Raw genomic sequence first — 19,185 nt, 5'->3', positions numbered from 1 at the left:
TGTGACTTTTTATATCCACCGATTAAGCTTTCTTATCGTTTTCCATCCTTTCATTACTGAAACTGTTTCATAGATTTACTCCGATAGTTTTTTTCAATTAAGTCTACTTGTCACTCTTTATATGTTTTGTACCAAGTAACATTGTTCATTGTACCATGACCCCTCTTACCTGACGCATACATTTAGATATACAGAAAACGAACAACAGTGACTTCTTTTTGAAATACTTTTATTTACGCTAATGAAAGAAATATTATTTTCTGTCTTTGAAAAGTTGTGGTTGAAAGTTCCAAACATTTCAAATAAGGTAACTTTTGTAACGTTTTGTACCTCCCTTAGCTTGTACAGTTGTATTTCTTATGCTCTAAAAACCTTTGAAATTAAAACAAAAATACTTACTTGCTATGCAAAGTCCTATAGAGCTGTATTTGGTTGTGAATGACTTCTCAGTTCAAGGGTCAATGTAATATCACCACAGTGACCGATCAGTGCAGATAAAGTTTATTTTTATTGTTATGGACTAGTTGTAAAGCACTACAGGTAGTGAAGAAATGGAAGAAAGAAGAAACTGAAATACTGAAAGACAAGTCATTTCCACAAGACGTAGTTAGAGACAGTGGGTGGTACCTGCATTTTTAGTCTATCTTTACACGGACTAAACAAATCAAAACACCAAATGTTTACACAACATGTTCAAATATGTACAAAAATGACTAACAACTGGTTTCATCTTCATGTTGGAAAGGTTGGCCATCTCCTCTGGGTAAAGACACGAAATATCTCCCATCTTCTTCTCTGTGGAACTGCAGCCAACCTAAATAAAATAATATATTTTCCAATAAATAACATGTCAAATGCTCAGTGATCACTTTAAAGTGGAATAATCATTATTGCCCAGTGTCCAAATCTTAAGATTAGCTTGTTTTTAACTCAAAGCTGTTGATTTGAAACATGTTTGAGCGTTACTTACATGAGGCTTGTTCGGGCTCTGGGTAGGAACGCATACATAATGGAATAAACTCTTCAAACACAGCAACCATCACCTGCAGTAGGCTAAATAGGTCACATTCACCCTGATAGAGGAAAGAAAAACATCTTGGTGAAATGTGCATTTGCAGTGCCCAGTAACATTAACCTACATGCATTAACTTATTTTTTCAAAGTTATTGTTCAGTCAATTAAAAACAAAAGAAATTGCTATTCTTCTTACCTTCTTCCAATGATTCAAGTAAGGCATTTTGACTTTACCATCATTCGATATATACTTCCCTCTGACAATCATCATTTCATGTGTGGGCCTTACATAACACATGGGTGCAGCATTGGGGTAGTTTGGCTCAATCCAAACACATATGGGGATGTTGTAAGTCAGGTCTTGTACAAAACAGGAATAAATAAATACATATTTCACAGGGAACAGAATAGAGCATTTCTTTGCCGTCTGCCACTGTCAGTCATACTACAATGCTGCCATAATCTGTTTTACATGGATCAAAGTACAAACTCAGTTACCTGAAAACACCACAGGAATGGTTCCTGTAAGGCTCATCAAGTTCTTTTTTGTTCCATCTTTGTATACTGTACAGAGTAAAACAAATACAAAATCTCTGAAATCAAAATTTCTTCTGGATAGATCCCCAGTGTTAAGACCAAAAACGAATTTAAGGCGTTGTTTTGTTGCATACCGTACTCCTTCATCGCAGGCACAAGGCTTTTGAAGTAAGTTATGGCGACGTGAATGTCATGGGCCACATATTTTCGCAGATATGACTTTAAAATAGATAAATTATAGCAATGATATGATAAAGAGAAAAAAAGAAAACATCTGTTCATAATTATAAGTTAAATAAAAAATAAAAAAACTTACCCTTGGAAGCATTTTCTTTATCATATCCACATTGAAAGACATGATCAATTTGAATTTCTCTTCAGAAAAACAGAAAAGGAATAAAAGAAAGAGGGAGAACCTCTGTGATCAACTTCCAACTTGTTTACCTTGAGAACAACCTCCTGTGTTTTATTACCCTGGAAAACTGGGAAGTGAACAGCCCCGCAGTTACGCAAATGACTTGCCCTACAAAGTATGGTCTGTGTCACATGGCTTTGAAAAATAAGAAGAAAAATGTTTATCAGTTTTAAAATGCCCCACTTGTTCTGTTGGTAAACCTAGTCATCAATAATTTTGACCTGTTTTGCAGCTACTTCTTAAAAAAGGTAAAGAAAGTAATTTCAGTGTTGCCAATAAGGTTGTAATATACAGTGAGATAAAACCAAAACTTCAACACCAGTACCAATAAAAATGCAAAAACACAAAAAACATTTCCTATGATAAATCTATTTCAAATTTAATTTATAACTAAAATGATCTTTTCCAAGAATTTTACAAGAGTAATATTGTTACCTCCAGCTGAGGTGGAACAACCTATTTTCAGCGTAACAGTGTAGCTTCCTTAAAGATTGGCTCATAAGGAAATATGCAGTTAAGAGGAATTTGAAAAGTTAACCTGCTTTCCCTCCCTCTGAATGATCAGTTTATATTAAAAACAACATCTATGCTGTTTGCATTTAAGAAGCTTAAACCGTCTTGCAGATTGTACGCAAGTGACTGTAAAACTCTTATGTTTACAGTAGTTCTGGTATGTCTTTGAGTCACTGTTAAAACTTTGCTTTCCCATATTACTGCATATTGTAGTCACACATACACTGACCAGGCATAACAGTATGACCAGTTGTTCACTAACCTGCTTATACAGCCCACCATTTAAGAGGTGCCATGATCGAAAGATAACTAGCATTATTCACTTCACCTGTCAGGGGTCACAATAGTTTGCCTGATAGTAAATAGATGATATTTATTTATGCTATTTATCTTGCCATCTGATTAAGTGGGATTACAGGTCCTTCTCAAAATATTAGCATATTGTGATAAAGTTAATTATTTTCCATAATGTCATGATGAAAATTTAACATTCATATATTTTAGATTCATTGCACACTAACTGAAATATTTCAGGTCATTTATTGTCTTAATACGGATGATTTTGGCATACAGCTCATGAAAACCCAAAATTCCTATCTCTCAAAATTAGCATATCATTAAAAGGGTCTCTAAACGAGCTAAGAACCTAATCATCTGAATCAACGAGTTAACTCTAAACACCTGCAAAAGATTCCTGAGGCCTTTAAAACTCCCAGCCTGGTTCATCACTCAAAACCCCAATCATGGGTAAGACTGCCGACCTGACTGCTGTCCAGAGGACCACTATTGACACCTTCAAGCAAGAGGATAAGACACAGAAAGAAATTTCTGAACGAATAGGCTGTTCCCAGAGTGCTGTATCAAGGCACCTCAGTGGGAAGTCTGTGGGAAGGAAAACGTGTGGCAGAAAACGCTGCACAACGAGAAGAGGTGACCGGACCCTGAGGAAGATTGTGGAGAAGGGCCGATTCCAGACCTTGGGGGACCTGCGGAAGCAGTGGACTGAGTCTGGAGTAGAAACATCCAGAGCCACCGTGCACAGGCGTGTGCAGGAAATGGGTTACAGGTGCCGCATTCCCCAGACCTGGGCTACAGAGAAGCAGCACTGGACTGTTGCTCAGTGGTCCAGTGCATGTCATTCGGAAATCAAGGTGCCAGAGTCTGGAGGAAGACTGGGGAGAAGGAAATGCCAAAATGCCAGAAGTCCAGTGTCAAGTACCCACAGTCAGTGATGGTCTGGGGTGCCGTGTCAGCTGCTGGTGTTGGTCCACTGTGTTTTATCAAGGGCAGGGTCAATGCAGCTAGCTATCAGGAGATTTTGGAGCACTTCATGCTTCCATCTGCTGAAAAGCTTTATGGAGATGAAGATTTCAGTTTTTCAGTACGACCTGGCACCTGCTCACAGTGCCAAAACCACTGGTAAATGGTTTACTGACCCATGGTATCACTGTGCTCAATTGGCCCGCCAACTCTCCTGACCTGAACCCCATAGAGAATCTGTGGGATATTGTGAAGAGAACGTTGAGAGACTCAAGAACCAACACTCTGGATGAGCTAAAGGCCGCTATCGAAGCATCCTGGGCCTCCATAAGACCTCAGCAGTGCCACAGGCTGATTGCCTCCATGCCACGCCGCATTGAAGCAGTCATTTCTGCAAAAGGATTCCCGACCAAGTATTGAGTGCATAACTGTACATGATTATTTGAAGGTTGATGTTTTTTGTATTAAAAACACTTTTCTTTTATTGGTCGGATGAAATATGCTAATTTTGTGAGATAGGAATTTTGGGTTTTCATGAGCTGTATGCCAAAATCATCCGTATTAAGACAATAAAAGACCTGAAATATTTCAGTTAGTGTGCAATGAATCTAAAATATATGAATGTTAAATTTTCATCATTACATTATGGAAAATAATTAACTTTATCACAATATGCTAATATTTTGAGAAGGACCTGTACTTACAAGGCACACTCTATCATTAATTTATTTCTCAAACACAATACACACATCAGCCTGTAGATGGCAGCAGAAAATAGCAAACGAAAAGTGGGTCAGATTCATCTTGACATCTTTATTCTTGTCCTGCAATACATTTGCCACATTTCTTAAAGAGTAAATACATTTTAAATAGCTACACAGGGGACATTTTCACAAAATTCTTTCACGCCTCTATTCCACGGTTTGCCAGGGGAGAAACAAGCCTTTGAGCTCATTACATCTTGGTGCAAACCACCACCCATCCCATCTCAACGGTCCAGTCTGTCATGCTCGCCAAGGTTTATTAGAGTCCGGTTGATGTAGGTGATTTGCTGGCCGAGTATTGCAACAACATGCTGCTATTTTTTTATAGGTTTGTTATGGGGGTTTGTGTGCATAGATTTGCATGATTCTATGTTTATATCACGAATTACTAATAGGGAGGAGAGGGTTTTCACCACAAATGTAACTACATGTTACAAACTCCAGTTTTTACCCCCTAATAAAACAACACAGCCCAAAGTGGGGTCAATGATGATCCCCTACATCATTTCCATAATCTTAACACAAGGTGTCCTTCAAACTAAATCTAAAAGACCTAAACACATTCACAGTTTGTGTCCTTTCTCTGGATGAGAAATGAACAAGTAATTAAAAACAAACTGACCACCAGAATCCACATGATAACCAGACTGGTCAATATTTCTGGTTTTGACTGTACAACAATCAGTTAAGGCCAGACATGATAAAAATGCAGCCAAGTAACATTTGAAATCTTTCACTGAAACCTGAAAATATGCCCAAAATTCTCAATTGAAGCAAATTTCAGAACGTGCTAGTGTTTAAGACATTACTGAATATGATTAAAAAAATGCAGTAAATTTCGGTTGAATGTGATATTTTTCACTTGTTCCATTTTACTCTGATTTTGGCAACATGTTTTATACTGGACTAACGTTTAACATTTATGTCCTATATTTTAACCAGCAAATATCCAATCCAGAAAGATGCTATTATAGAAGATCACAAAATAAAAATCTGTAGTGTTTTGTGTGATTTTTCTGAAAACACAATCATATATTTTCAGATCAAACAAACAGCACACATCACTGTTAATCACCTCTGGTAGAGCTTACTGCTAAATGTGAGGTAAAGACTAGATAAAAGATAAAGCAAAATAAAAACATCAGTCTCATTTAGGCATCAAATGAATTGGTTACGGAAGCATTAAGAAAAATAAAAAAAATCAGAGCAACACACTCCTATAACTCACCATCCATCACCTGTTGCACACATTAGACACATGTACAGTAAATATGGTTTCATACAATACACACCTGACTTGAAGTTGCTCCTTTAAGAGCTGTAGGTGGCAGAGAAGGAGGAAAACTTGAGGATAGAACGTGTGTTTGTGGTAAAAAAAAAACAAAAACATGTCCGACTCCGAGGCAGAACTTGTGCGCTACAGCAGTCTGCAACACCAACGTCTGACACACCTTACTTTGGCTGCCAGTAAAAGTTAGATGAACCCTTCCTGGACCTTGGTTCCTGAGCCTTTTTGATTTAAGAAGCTAATCTTGCAGTCTAAAAACAGGAATAATCCATAAGTAACATCTGTAAACACTACGGTTGCTGAAATGAAAGGTGAAAAAATTAACTTGCATGTTTTAAAGCACCGCAACTTTCCTTGTGAAACCAAACCCAAACAGAGAAGTAGTTAAAGAAGGTTTATTTCCAACACTTGTAGTAGTTTGGAGGGTGGAGTCCTATTGCACCAGAACGTACGTAAACTAGCCGTCACAATTACTATTTAGCAAAAACATTTCACAATGAGACATTTGTGAATAGTGAATGCAGCTGCATCCTTGAAATTAACCCATTTCAGTAATCTTCTTTCAATATTCCAGAAGAACCTTCTACCATTTCAAAGAGGGGACAAGAAAAACATCAAAACAGGTGCTGTAAATAAGCCCTCTTTCAGTGGCTTTTAAATCAAAAATCACAATAAAATCCTCACTTTTCCTTTACAGTTTATGCTAATTAGTAAGAAAAATGCTTTTTTCCCTATAGAACAGTACAACAGGACCTGCTTAAGGAAACCCAGCACAGGTAAAGTGAGAAGGTGGAGGTTCATTATTTATGCAGTGTGACAATAAAAAGTAAACGTTCTTTCCAGTTATCTTTCCAAATGAAAGTCAGCCAGTACTTCCAGAGGCTCTGTAGGGAGAGGGGGTTAGGCTTCAAGGCCACAGGGAGGGCGTAGAAAACACCCTCTCTTCGCAACCAGTGTTGAGACTGAAAACAATAAGTTAGCAAGTGAAACAACCCAGCCTGTTCCAAGTCGTTAGTGGTGTCGCTCACAGGTCGATGCAGACCAAAAAAAAAAGGGAAAGAAATTAGGAGACGGGACCAATCCAGTTCAGCTAGCCACTCAGGCAACCGTCCGAAAATCCTCTTTTCCATAAGAGTCTATGGTTCAGTCAGCCATGTTGGTTTCCTCAGGAGCTTTCATTTCAGTCATCGTCCTTTAGAAAAAGTTCATGTGTCATCTTTAAGTTGTTTTATCCATCGGTTTTCGATTTCATGCTGCCACTTCGCGCTGTAGCATTTCTCCGCAACATCTAATGGAGAGCTGAAAAAGGAAGTAACACCAGATAGCACAGACATTAGAGCCCTGCTATCATTTCTGGGAAAACTGACAATTCTGACTTCCAGCAGTCACATGTGGTGCTGCTGAAAGGTTTACATACACCCATCATGGATATGAATGTTATGTTCATTTTGGGATTTAAACGATGCATTTGAAAATTTATATTTTAATTTTCCAGCAGTGGAATGATGAAGAATTTTGTGCATAAACTCGAATTTATGCTGGAATATCTGTATTTCCCACAGGGTCAAAATAATACTTGCAAAATTAAATATCTAAAGACATTTTCACGAATATCTGTGTAGATGTCCTAAGTTGCAGAAAAACACAATGGCTTTTGAGGCCTTCAACTAACTTCTGGCATCATTCATGCTGCATGTTTGACCACTTTTCAAATCCTAAATAGCAAACCCTGTTAGAGTTTATTTCAATTTGTTTTGAGCACAATTCTCTGATTTTTTTATGGAGTCAAGGTCAGGGCTATTCCAGAAGTATAATGTTACCCTGCTTCATCCATTCCAAAACATGTTATGATTATTATGTCTTCATTGTCCTCTTGGTATACCCAATTATATCCAGGTTCAACCATGTGACTCAAACTGTCACCTGATATTAAAAGGAAATTGGTAAGGATGCCCATGAACAACCCAGAAACCACTTAGGCACAAATCAATCCCCACTGTCCCCGTCCACAGTGAAGGAAGTTTAATATCAATGTGGACTGACAGTGCTGACCAAAGAACAAACACCTGCTTTGAAAATAATGTCTGCAAACTCAAGTAAGATTTGCACCTGACGCCATGAACCACCTTAATGTCTTCTGAGCAAAGGTTTTATGTCTGGATGAGGTAAAGCCTGGGCTAAATGACAAGGATAATGTTTAGGGGAAGCAAACCTAAAAACAATGTACCGATTGTCAAGCATGGTGATGGAAGCATCATGGTGAGTCTGTCTCACTGCCAGTGGTACCAGTGCATTGCACAACATGGTTGGAATAAAGTAGGAGGAGGAATACCTCTGGATTCTTCAACTTTGCCTCAAAACAACAGCTAAATGGGGGAAGTTTGGACTCAATTGGGTCTTTCTGCCAACACAATGATCCCAAACACACATCAAAACTAAATGTAGAGTGGATAAAGCAGGGTAACAATAAAGCTAGACCTCAGCCCCTTTGAAATTGTATGAACTATTTAATAGATCATGTCAGGAAACGAACCAATTTGAACATTTCTGATAAAAGAGTGGCCAAATATCATCAGAGGTATGAGGGAAGCTTGTTGATGGCGATAAATATTGTAGTTTCTCTGGAACTTGCTAAGGGACATCAAACCAAATATTAGTGGATGCATGTATAATTTTGACCATGTGTGGATTAGAGGAAAATCCCACATAAACTTGAGAACTAAAGCTCTGCTATTTAAAAAACTAAAATTGTGTGTTGTATTATTTTAGAATGGATTTAATGCAGCAGTAAGGTCCTAGGTTCGAATCCTGGTTAGGGCCTTGCCTTAATGGAGTTTGGATGTTCGGGTTCTTCAGCCCAAACCATGCACGTTAGGTTAATTACCCAGGGTGTACTCTGGCTCTTGCCCACTGACTGCTGGAGATAGACACTAGCCCCATGACACGGCAAGGACTAAGAGTGTATAAAAAAATGGAAGAATGGATAGTTTAAAATGGATCCTTTGAGGGACAGTTACTCAATTTATAATGTCTTACCTGCATCACGATACCACACATCTGCAGCTCATACAGTCCGGACCGCTCTCATCAGGCGGGTTCAGCTTCCTGAGCTTGTGCTGTCTTATTTCCCTCACCAGTGTGTAGAAGGCATCCTCCACTCCCTGCAAGCACATAAAAAGGTTCCAGAGAAATGCAGGCTCTTACCATGGTCAGTGACAACTGAAGGACCCTGTATGTACTTTTTATAAATGACAGCAGGTGTATACACCACCTGGTAAAACTGCCAGAGCAACCCCTTCCCATTTCAGACACTAGTTCATGGCGAGACCTTGATTGGTACAGACAAATCAATGCTAAATTTTGTGTAGATGTTATGAGTGAAAAAAAATCTACAGATTCTAGTCTGAATGTGAGTCTATAAGTACCTACATAATAATATGTGACAGTGAGTCACAGACAGTGGGAGCTTTGCAGCAACTGTTCCTTAGGAGGCCTTTCAAATGATGTAGCTCTATTCTCAGGCCAAGGTAAGCTTGCCATGACTCACTGCCTGCGGCACAATAAAAATGATTTTGACAACAAAATTACATTACACCGCAAGCCGTGCACTGCTCTTCGTGTGCTTGAATATGTGAAATGGGAAAATGTTGAGACCAGATTAGTGCTGCAATCAATGGATTTGATTTTAATGTGTCATGCAAATGCACATTTGCACAATTTGTACATAATACAGAATTAAACTTTGAGGTTTGCAGAGAAAACAGAAAAATAGAAAACAGATTTTGAACACCTACTTGTCGTGTTTTAGCTGAAGTCTCAATGTAAGGGATGCTGTAGGAGCGAGCAAGCTCCTGGGCTTGCCTTGTGTCTACTGTGCGTGCTGGGAGGTCACATTTGTTTCCCACAAGCACCATGGGTACATCATCAGAGTCCTTCACACGCTTGATCTGTTCTCTGTGAATTGAAAACACAGAAAATTACAGTTTACATTTCACGTTTAAATTAAATTTACAAAACAAAATTGTGTCTTTTTTGCATTTTCCCAGGTAATCTAAGCACTAATTAGGACTGCACAATATGGGGTAATAATTCAATAATATTAGCTGTTACAAAATCCATAAGTCTTGTATCTCTTGTTTTGGGTTGCACCTGTTATTGTAAGCTTGGAAATACTATTGGCATGCCTAGAATGAATTCCTGACACTTTGAAAACAATAAACACATATTGCTGTAAAAACAGTCCTTTGCAATGTTAATGTAACACACACCAATGCTAATGATTTATTTGTGATATATTGCAGTCCTAGCACTGATACCAATTATACACAATGACAAGTCTACTTGTATGGGATCTGCCCATTTCATACACAGACACAGCACCTCATTTTCCCACTGAGAGGCAATAAAGGGTAATTCTATTCTATTCTATTCACAGCACCGCCACAAGAGAACCAACCAATCATGCAGGGAACTTTAGGACCCAGAGGTAGAGCCATGGCCGGTCTTTGGTGGGCCATGCTGCACTGCTGAAGGAGGATGGTGGGGAGTAACAGAAGGGGGGGAGGTGGAGGGATAGACAACAGGCAGGCAGCATTACCAGCAGCATTACCTCATCACTACAGCAGCAAGTGCCAAATGCTGTGCAGCCTCAACAATCGAGAAAAATTTTTCAAATTCAACATTTGCCAATAAAAACAGACGAGATCTATTAATAACTTGACAGCCCCAAATAGGCCGACATGTATTCTAGCAACAACCTTAAATCCCATGCACGCTCTAAAACATTGTACTTTCAACAGAGCTGTGTTAAAGCCAGGTCTGCTGTGAGAAAAAACAAAGTTTTTTTTTTGATTTGATAAAAATTCTTCCAAAACTGTCAGGCATCCTATGATGTTCTTTCTTTTACGTGAAAGGGCTAGGAAATCAGAGTCTAATGTGACGAGAAAGGCAAATTTTGGCAACAATAATGAACCCTGTCATCTCGAGCAGAAACTCCACACCTCCTGCTGGCTTTCTCCTTTCCTGTCCTTGGGAGCACTACCTCTGCCTGCTCTTCTAATTGAGTCAGGATCAATTTCATTGGCATCACACTGTAAGCCTCCAGTTGGGGGCTAAGCTTTCTTTAGCTTGTGTTAAATGCTACAGCATGACATCACCCTACTACTGCAGAGAGCTGGCACACTCACACATCTACACAGAACGGTCTGAATCCAGACCTCACAGGAGCTCGTGTAACACACTCATACATACATTTACACATATGGAAGAGCTAAAGAGAAAACTGAATGATTTTGTGTATCAGATTCACTAAAAACGAAATATATGTCCTTGCTGATGTCTTTCACACACCTGTACTGGTGAATGTCCTCAAAAGACTTGGTGTTGTTGATCGCAAAAACGCAGAGGAAGCCCTCTCCTGTTCTCATGTACTGATCCCTCATGGCGCTGTACTCCTCCTGACCTGCAGTGTCCAGGATGTCCAGCAAGCAAGTCTCCCCATCAATCACCACTTGTTTCCGGTATGAATCCTTCAGAAAAAGGCGACACTCGAATGTTTTCATTTATGGAAAAAAAGCATAGTGCCCCAAATGCAATGCGGTAGAGAAGAGGGCCCTGCAGAGGACAGTGAGGGGATCCCTCTCTAAACTGTTGCAGGAACAGAACACTGAACATTAGAGTCCTTACAGTTTTGGTACAGCAACATCAAAAGGAGAATCTCCAGACTACTAATTGCAGCTTTGTGCAACAAATACCTCAAATTACTGAACTGCTGTTAAGATTATACATATAGGGAAGCAGTCACACATTGGAGCTGAACATTACCAAAACCAAAGGTATTTTTTCAGGTCAGTTGAAATGGCCTTGTAGGATCATAGATTTTGTTAAAGCAAATCTAATAACGAAGGTTGCAGAGTGGGATTTTTAAAACATAAGGGTGCTAGAGTATTATTGTCCAGTTTGTTATCCGAGGGCCTGACAGCACATGAAGGTTTCTCTTAGATAAGATTGGACAAAGAGTTTTATAAAGGTTAATAATCTAATTGAGTTAATTTTTAAATTCAGAAAGCCCTGCCCCCAAAAGACCAAGAAAGAAGCTGATTGAGGAACAGTACCACCAGCCAACCACAGGATTTTCCCCAAAGAGATTAATCGGCTGCTGCCGACACTCGACTCATCCAAGCTGAGAGATGGAAATCTGGAACTAGGTGTCCAGAACCCCAGGCTATTTCCATAAGTTTTAAAATTAACCAGTCGGACCTCAAGTAAGGCACCCCCTGTTCTACTAAAGCTCCTGTCTGGTGCTGGTGAAGTTGACTTATCACCAAAGAGGTCACAAAAAACAGACCCATTCCAGTTTCAAACCTTCCCTCTTTACTTAAGGTTGGGTCTTAAAGTTCAGAATTAGGCTATAAAATCATTTTCCTTTTGGCTTCTGAGAAAATAAGTAACTGATAATTTCCTGAGATTTTTGGAAAATAAATAAGTCATTGTGGCGGTGATTGGATAGCAAGCTAGTCAGATGTTAGATATAGATGTTAGATGATTTTAGCAATTTTTATCAAATCATAATTACACTGTTAATATCAGTGGGTTACAACCCTTAGCAGATCTACGATTTCACGAGAGACCATCGCTACGTTTGGTGCCATTTTGTCCAGCAAAACAACATCCCCATTTCTACATGGAGTTACATCAGCCGAGCCCGTCAGCTATGTCAATCCGCTACATAAGCTGTGATTTAACAGTGCGCTCTAGCAAAAAAAACCTGTCAACCTGTCAAACCTTTAGATTTTGTGTCAACTGTGCAGCAGCATCAAAAATGGCTAGTTCCAATGCCTTCCAGGTTTTGTAGTTGCAGTTGAGAATTATCCATAAGGATTCATGTTTAGTTGATTCGCCAAATCAGCTGATGAGGCAGATTTATACAGCACACACCTGACTAGCTAGTTAGCTTTCACCACCTTCAAGGATGAATACTTAATTTTCCAACAAGCTCACAAAGAAAATAATAATAATATGTATCATTAGTAAAATCCTTAATGCATTGTAGGCTCAGGATGCCTTTGTTTTAGAATCAGAGGTTTTTGGCTCTTCCAAGAGGTCTGTCAAGAATAATCTAAAGGTATTTAAAGAAAAGCGGTCCTTGTGGGTGAAAGGTCAGATCTGGGTCCGTAAACAATACAGCACAGTAACATTGGAAATAGAGTGGAGTTGATTCAGAATGACAGTTGGTAGCCTACCGGAAGTTCCTATTATCTATTCAGTGATTTTTATTCTCAATACAAGTCTGTTATAGATTGAATGACAAGTGGGAGAAAATGAAATAACAATAAACTGAAACATTGGTAAAATATTTGAAATACAAAGGTGGGACTGACGTAGGTAGTTGTATGATCCAGCTGAGGTTTCTTTGGGGTTTGGTCATTAAGGGTTAAGAAGGATGTCCAGTAGAAGGACAGATATGGTCAGATTTCTGGCATCATGAATCTCTCTACAGTTCCCATTAAATCATGGTCCATTTTTAGATCACATGCAAAATCAAGGGATCAGAGGAGCAGGGTATCAGAGCCAATGTTTAGCCTTCCAACATGCAGTCACACAAAAAAACATGGAGTGCTCTCCTTTTGTTTGTTTGAGCATAGGGGCCAGGAATGCAAATACACAAAAAGGACATTGTCTGGGCTAGAGGCAGGCGTGGTGAGAAAGTGAGGGAGAGAGGGGAGACACACAGAAAAAAAAGAATATTCTCACTGGCTGCCTTCTTGATACCCATTTTGCAATATTTTTCTGTATCTTAGATCCATGATGGTGTAAATGATTAGGGCAGAGCAAAGTCTGACCATTTTTTAGGGCAGAGCAAAGTCTGACCATTTTGGAGGATCGCCCGAAGATCCAAATGAATTTCATGAGAGAAACGTGGTTTAGATCAAACGTTTATCCCAGTGGGTTCCACAATATAGAATATGCTAGCGCCATCTAGGGATACCCCAGTTTAAACGAAATTACGGTTTTAAAACCGGTAAAATTTCATGTCATAGAATTTCAACAACTTAAAGTGCATTTAATGAGATCCCAGACAATGATCTTAAGTGATCCGTGTCAATTCTGTCTGAATTCAAAGATTAAACGAAGCTTCCGCTTTTTTCACCTGCTGCTGCGAACTGACAGTCAGCTTACTGAAAGAAGGCTATACTTTCTCATACATAATAGAGGAAGGCAGTTGATACCTTTTAATAAGGTAACTGCTTTAAAAATACGGTTAGCAAGTTGTTTCAACTATAGGCAATTAGATGTTGCACATTTTTCTTTTAAATTATTTTGTTAATATGCATTATCTGTTTACCATACAGTTAGTATGTGATACCAGCCTATGCCTAATATGCTTCTACGTATAGAGATAGATTCTAAGACAAGAGATAAACAGCACATCATCCATTAATTAATAAAAGCCTAAATAATACAAAACACAATTCAAGAGGGAATGATTCAATTTTTTGAGCATCATGATCAACACATTACCGCTTCAAGCTCTGAATAGGCCATGCAGTCATACCTCTATAGTAGGGTCATATTCATCCACAAAGTGGTTCTGGATGAGTTGGATGGTGAGTGCGCTCTTGCCCACACCTCCAGCTCCCACCACCACCAGCTTATACTCCGTCATCTTTGCTGCTGCCGTACACAACACGACACTGCTGGAGAGAGGACAGAGGGCATTAAAAAGGAACAGGTTAGTAAAATACTAAAACAAAACAGAGGGATTCAGTAAAGACAAAGTTATGAAGAGCTTTCTAGTGCCAGAGTGTCATCATGACATGTGGCACAAGCAAAACATAGGGTGGTACCATGACTGCCCATTGTTGAGAAAAAGTAGGGTTTTACATGTTTTTGAGTATGTTTTGAGTGGGGGGGTTGAACCTAAGACCCTCAAAAGCAGAATTTTAAAAATTTGCTAAAGGTACCAAGTGTTCCAATCCTGGAGTGCATTAGAGTGAGAGCAGCAAAGGAAGGAGAAAAGATGAAGGGACACAAGCACACCGGCAGACAGCACCTCCTCACTCAGGCCTCAGATTACTAACATTTCAACCTTGATAGGTGGAGGTCAGAGAAAGATAAAGGAAAGTGTAAGACACAATTTTGGTAAAACAGGATCTGCACCTGTTTTTACCTAAAGTTTCCATCAGAGGTTTGCATACACCCTACATCAGCAGGAATGTAAAGTTAGTTCAAGGTCTGGGGCGATGGTGGCTCAGTCGTTGTATCCTTGGGCAGGATACTTCACCCGCCTTGCCTGCTGATGGTGGTCAGAGGGTGGTGCTGATTGTATGGCAGCCCCAGGGAAACTGTGGCTACAATGTAGCCAACCACTATCAGTGTATCAATGGGTGGATCACTGATTGTAGTGTGTTGATAAAGCGCTATACAAGTGCAGGCCATTTACCATTTAAAGCAAAGTACCAAACATTTTAAAAGGCTTGAGGTCGGGACAAATCCAGAAGCCAAGAGTTAGCCCACCTAAACAATTCAAAAATCAGTTTTGATAATTACCCTGCTGGAACATTCATCACCCAATTCAAACTGACAACCCCAGATAAAAAGAAAGTGGCTAGCATATTTAGAAACTACCAAGGAACCAGAAAACGTTTCAAGCCTCAAGATGGTGGAACATCAGTGTTACTGTACAGTGGTAGTAGTGAAGGGAGTTTAACACCCCTATGAACTCAGAGGGTGCTAATAAAGAAACAAGTACCTGCTCTAAAATGGACACCAGCTTTCTTCACTGAAATCTGCCACTGACCACAGGGAGAAGCCAAATGGAAGTCAGAAGAGACATAGATCGAGCTATTTGGCCGCAATACGTCAGGGTGAGGCTTTCAACTAACAGGCATGGCAGTGGTAGCATCATGCTGAGGGTCTGTTTCTCTGCCAGAGGTTCTGGTCCTACAAAAAAAGGGGCCACTTCTAAATTATTCAGTTTAATTAAAAAAACTAATTACAAGGACACTTGTAAAGAGGATTTGTCCACTTAAGAAACAGTAGTAATGTTTCTCTACTACTGTTTCTCACTTTAAAGTGTGTTTACTAAAGTATGCCAAAATAGCTTACTGGACTTCAAAACCCAATCAACATCAATAAAACGTTTCTCCAATAACAGAGGATTTCAAATTCAAACACTGACAAGCATGGAAAATCCTACCTTTATTTAAAGACAAGAAACTTTCCTTGCTTCTGGTTGAATGGCACAAAGTAAGAGAGCTGCTTGATCAACCAACCTAAATATTCTCAAAAAAATTGCAAAAATGCCAATTTTATGATATAGGCCCAAAATCCCATTAAGGATGTATTTCTCTTTATGCAGAAACAGAAGCTAATAGAAAGAAAAATTCCCACGGATCCCATGACATCAACCAACTGCAGCACGGATTGCCTTTAACACTCCAGGTGTTAAATCAGCAAGTGGAAAACAGTAGACCGTGTGGATGTTTTCCACAATGTTCTTCGGTAGAACGTGACTCATTTTACGGAAAAATTACAGGAAAGTTTCAAAACCCGTGGCCTGAAGATGATCAACCAACCAACCAAAGAAAAGCCCCAATGATTCAGAAAAAAGGAGAACAATTTCACAGGAGGATTTTGCAACAAGACTAAATCAGAAACAAGTTCATGACTAACCACTAATGCCTTCAATAGACCTGTGGCACCATCACGCAGACGCTTATTGGTCAGGTGACGCCAGCTGTGACGTCACAATTACCTTAGAGGTAAATGATGGGGATTTCTATAAGAGTAAAGGCGTAATGGTTCTGAAGAACCGCATATTTTCACTTTCAATGTGATAGCACATTTTTGGTTTGTCATTCAAACCTCAATCGTTTATTAAAACACCAAACTAATTTTTAATCAGTTTTTTGTGAAACTTTGCATTTTTGATCATTGTAAATGCAACTGTATGGCTTTTTTATGTAAACTTACAATAATTACTGTAGAATCATTTTGAATAATGGCATCAAATAGGTGTAATACCTCTGCTGCACCTCCATACTACTTCCTAAGTTTCTTGCAGTTTCGATAGAAACACTTAAAGAAATAAAAAAATAAAAGTTAGTGGGGTCAAACGTGCTCATAAACAGTGTCCTTGCCTAATGTCCTGTAAGGTTGAAAATCATTAACCTGCACCACCTGCCAGAGTGTCTATCCAGTGCATTAAGGTATCATTACCGCCAAGGGTCATATATGCCATTAAACCTTGTGTGGGCAAAAAAAAAGTCTTCTGTCATACGAAATACATTGTTATGTCCATTAGACAGACTCTTTGCTCACCAGTGACTTCAGCAAAATGCAGAGCAGAAAGACCATAACATCCCAGGGGACTCACAAACCTGGAGTGTATCTTAAACTATCGTTTTAGAAAGAGAGGGGAAGCAGGTCTCAGAAACACAGCCACAGGACAGAGAAACAGAAAGAAAACATATGAATCATAACAAAAATGCCTTCATGAGGCAAATCAAGTCCAAAGTGAAAAATACCTGACATCTTGCCTGTGTTATTTGCATCTAAACTGTGCCACTGTGCTGCAATGGCAGACTAATATTAGCCAACAGAACGGCCAGAATGACGTTAATGGTTGACAGGAAAGCAGGACGCCTTACAGAAAACAGGCATTTAGCTGTTCCAGATACACTTCATCTTTCAGCATAACACTCATCCGCGATGATATGAGTGAGGAATCATTCATATCTTTTAAAAATGATTTACTGAAACACAACTGGGAGTCTGTTTTGCAAGAAGATAATGTTGATATAGCATATGAAAATTAAAGTACCTTTAAAGTATTATATGATAAAAACTGTCCATTAATAATGTACTCTCACAAAAACAAATACTCACGCTGTGGGTATTTATGCTCATGCACTTTTTTCTACCATACATAAATTGAATTTGGGGTTTTTTCAGCTGTAAGCCATAGTCATGAAAATTAACAGAAATAAAAAGCGTGGAATATAACTATATATAGCTTTTTGAACTGAATTACTCCAAGCAACATCCTTTTCAATAAAACTGTAGTATACTGAGATGGACCTGTATTCTCTCTTTTGTCTGATCGTCATGCTGTCTGCACCACTCTCCTTGGGTTTTGGCATCTCAATCACAAAGATCTGGATCAGGGATTGGCATAAAGGACGATGGAAGTCCTTCCAACTGATCAAATGTACTGATGCAAAAACTGCATTCCTAAACTGTGCGATTGGGATCTTTCATACATTTATAATGCAAGAACGATTGTGATTAAATATCCGCAGTGATGATTTAAACTGAAATGAATCCTACATATGTTGTCTGTTCAGATTTTCAGTTATTGGCTTTAGGGCAACAAAGATCATGGCAAAATTGAGATTTGTAGCATAGAAGCCATTATATATTTTTCCTCTTTTATTTAACAGTCGTATTTGTTTCCTTTAAGCCGATTGCATGGCTGATGCAACCACTTTCCACAAGCCTGAAATTTTCCTACAAACGTCTCCACCTCTTTCCTTAAGACACATTTGTTCAGTGAGCTCAGACATTTCTAAATTCAGCATCAGTCCATCAGAGCTTGTTAGCAAAGAGCCTGATCATTCGTATTGTTTTGCTGTTAAGAAAATAAGGTTTTCTGTATAATCATATTGCCATAAAAGGTCATATTTTTATAAGCCTATTTTTAAAACATCTGCACAAATGCGACAATTTAAGCTGAGCTGACGGTTTTCTGGGTGTAAGGAACACTCAAATCTTTCCATCTAGGACCCTCTTCCTAATTAAATCTACCCCTTAAACAAACAGCTTACTAATAACTTCTTTCAAATGTGTACGCATCAAATATATATATATATATATATATATATTTTACTGTGAAGCTGCAAGCTGATAAATGTTGAGCCAAACAGTGTTGGAGTATTTCTGAAGCTCTAAAATATCCAGTCTTGTGGCTTTTTCCCAACTATGACCAACTCCAAACCATCAAAGAGGAGAATGCTACCAAAAGTCTGACCAATAGGGAGGCGGTTTCTTGTTTATCAATCGTTACTGTGACAAAAAGATTTTTTCATCTGATAGATTAAAATGTATAAATATTTGTTTCCTATATCCTTCATGCTTTTAATAGAACATAAAATAAGAAATAGTTGATAGATGTAGGGTATAGATATAAAAAATAGATAAAAATTACTACAGAGACAGCTTATTACGGTAGTTTGTTGTGCTACATAACTAGATCTCAACAAATGATCAAAATGTAGAGCCTGAAAATGCCAACTCAACCTGCCTGGATCTGCTACTGGGAGACTAGAGGAAGCACAGCAGACTCTCGTGCCATTTTCTCACAAACTAGGCCATGGCAGTATCTGATTAATAAT

The 19,185-nt window shown here is 38.8% G+C and overlaps 2 protein-coding genes across 2 annotated transcripts in view; both read right to left on the bottom strand.

The window, feature by feature from the left end:
* Window positions 1-212: 212 nt before the first annotated feature.
* Window positions 213-2,028, bottom strand: zgc:123278 (uncharacterized protein LOC641569 homolog). Its single transcript, XM_047387700.1, has 6 exons — window positions 1,868-2,028; window positions 1,686-1,770; window positions 1,513-1,578; window positions 1,211-1,374; window positions 971-1,073; window positions 213-814 (listed from the first exon to the last, which is right to left on the bottom strand). The coding sequence occupies exons 1-6, from the start codon at window positions 1,907-1,909 to the stop codon at window positions 714-716; spliced, it is 561 nt and encodes a 186-aa protein (XP_047243656.1). The 5' UTR covers window positions 1,910-2,028; the 3' UTR covers window positions 213-713.
* A 2,504-nt stretch (window positions 2,029-4,532) lies between these two features.
* LOC124882413 (GTPase HRas) overlaps window positions 4,533-19,185 on the bottom strand; it is a 30,531-nt gene continuing 15,878 nt past the window's right edge. Inside the window, exons 2-6 of the mRNA XM_047388775.1 lie at window positions 14,346-14,487; window positions 11,141-11,319; window positions 9,586-9,745; window positions 8,828-8,952; window positions 4,533-7,090 (exon numbers count right to left, since the gene is read on the bottom strand). Of these exons, the coding sequence (XP_047244731.1) occupies window positions 8,833-8,952; window positions 9,586-9,745; window positions 11,141-11,319; window positions 14,346-14,456 (570 nt within the window). The 5' untranslated portion in view covers window positions 14,457-14,487 and the 3' untranslated portion in view covers window positions 4,533-7,090; window positions 8,828-8,832. The remainder of the gene's footprint in view (window positions 7,091-8,827; window positions 8,953-9,585; window positions 9,746-11,140; window positions 11,320-14,345; window positions 14,488-19,185) is intronic.

This window comes from Girardinichthys multiradiatus, chromosome 2 (assembly GCF_021462225.1).
Source record: "Girardinichthys multiradiatus isolate DD_20200921_A chromosome 2, DD_fGirMul_XY1, whole genome shotgun sequence".
In the NCBI taxonomy this organism is placed as follows: domain Eukaryota; kingdom Metazoa; phylum Chordata; class Actinopteri; order Cyprinodontiformes; family Goodeidae; genus Girardinichthys; species Girardinichthys multiradiatus.
This window is presented reverse-complemented; position numbering and strand designations above follow the sequence as displayed.

Excerpts from the sequence above, each read along its gene's own strand:
- zgc:123278 (XM_047387700.1), bottom strand. The coding sequence starts at position 1,909 with ATGTCTTTCAATGTGGATATGATAAAGAAAATGCTTCCAAGG. Across the intron at positions 1,579-1,685 it reads GCCTGCGATGAAGGAGTACG|TATACAAAGATGGAACAAAA; the intron begins GTATGCAACAAA and ends TACTCTGTACAG. Across the intron at positions 815-970 it reads AGAGCCCGAACAAGCCTCAT|GTTGGCTGCAGTTCCACAGA; the intron begins GTAAGTAACGCT and ends TATTTTATTTAG.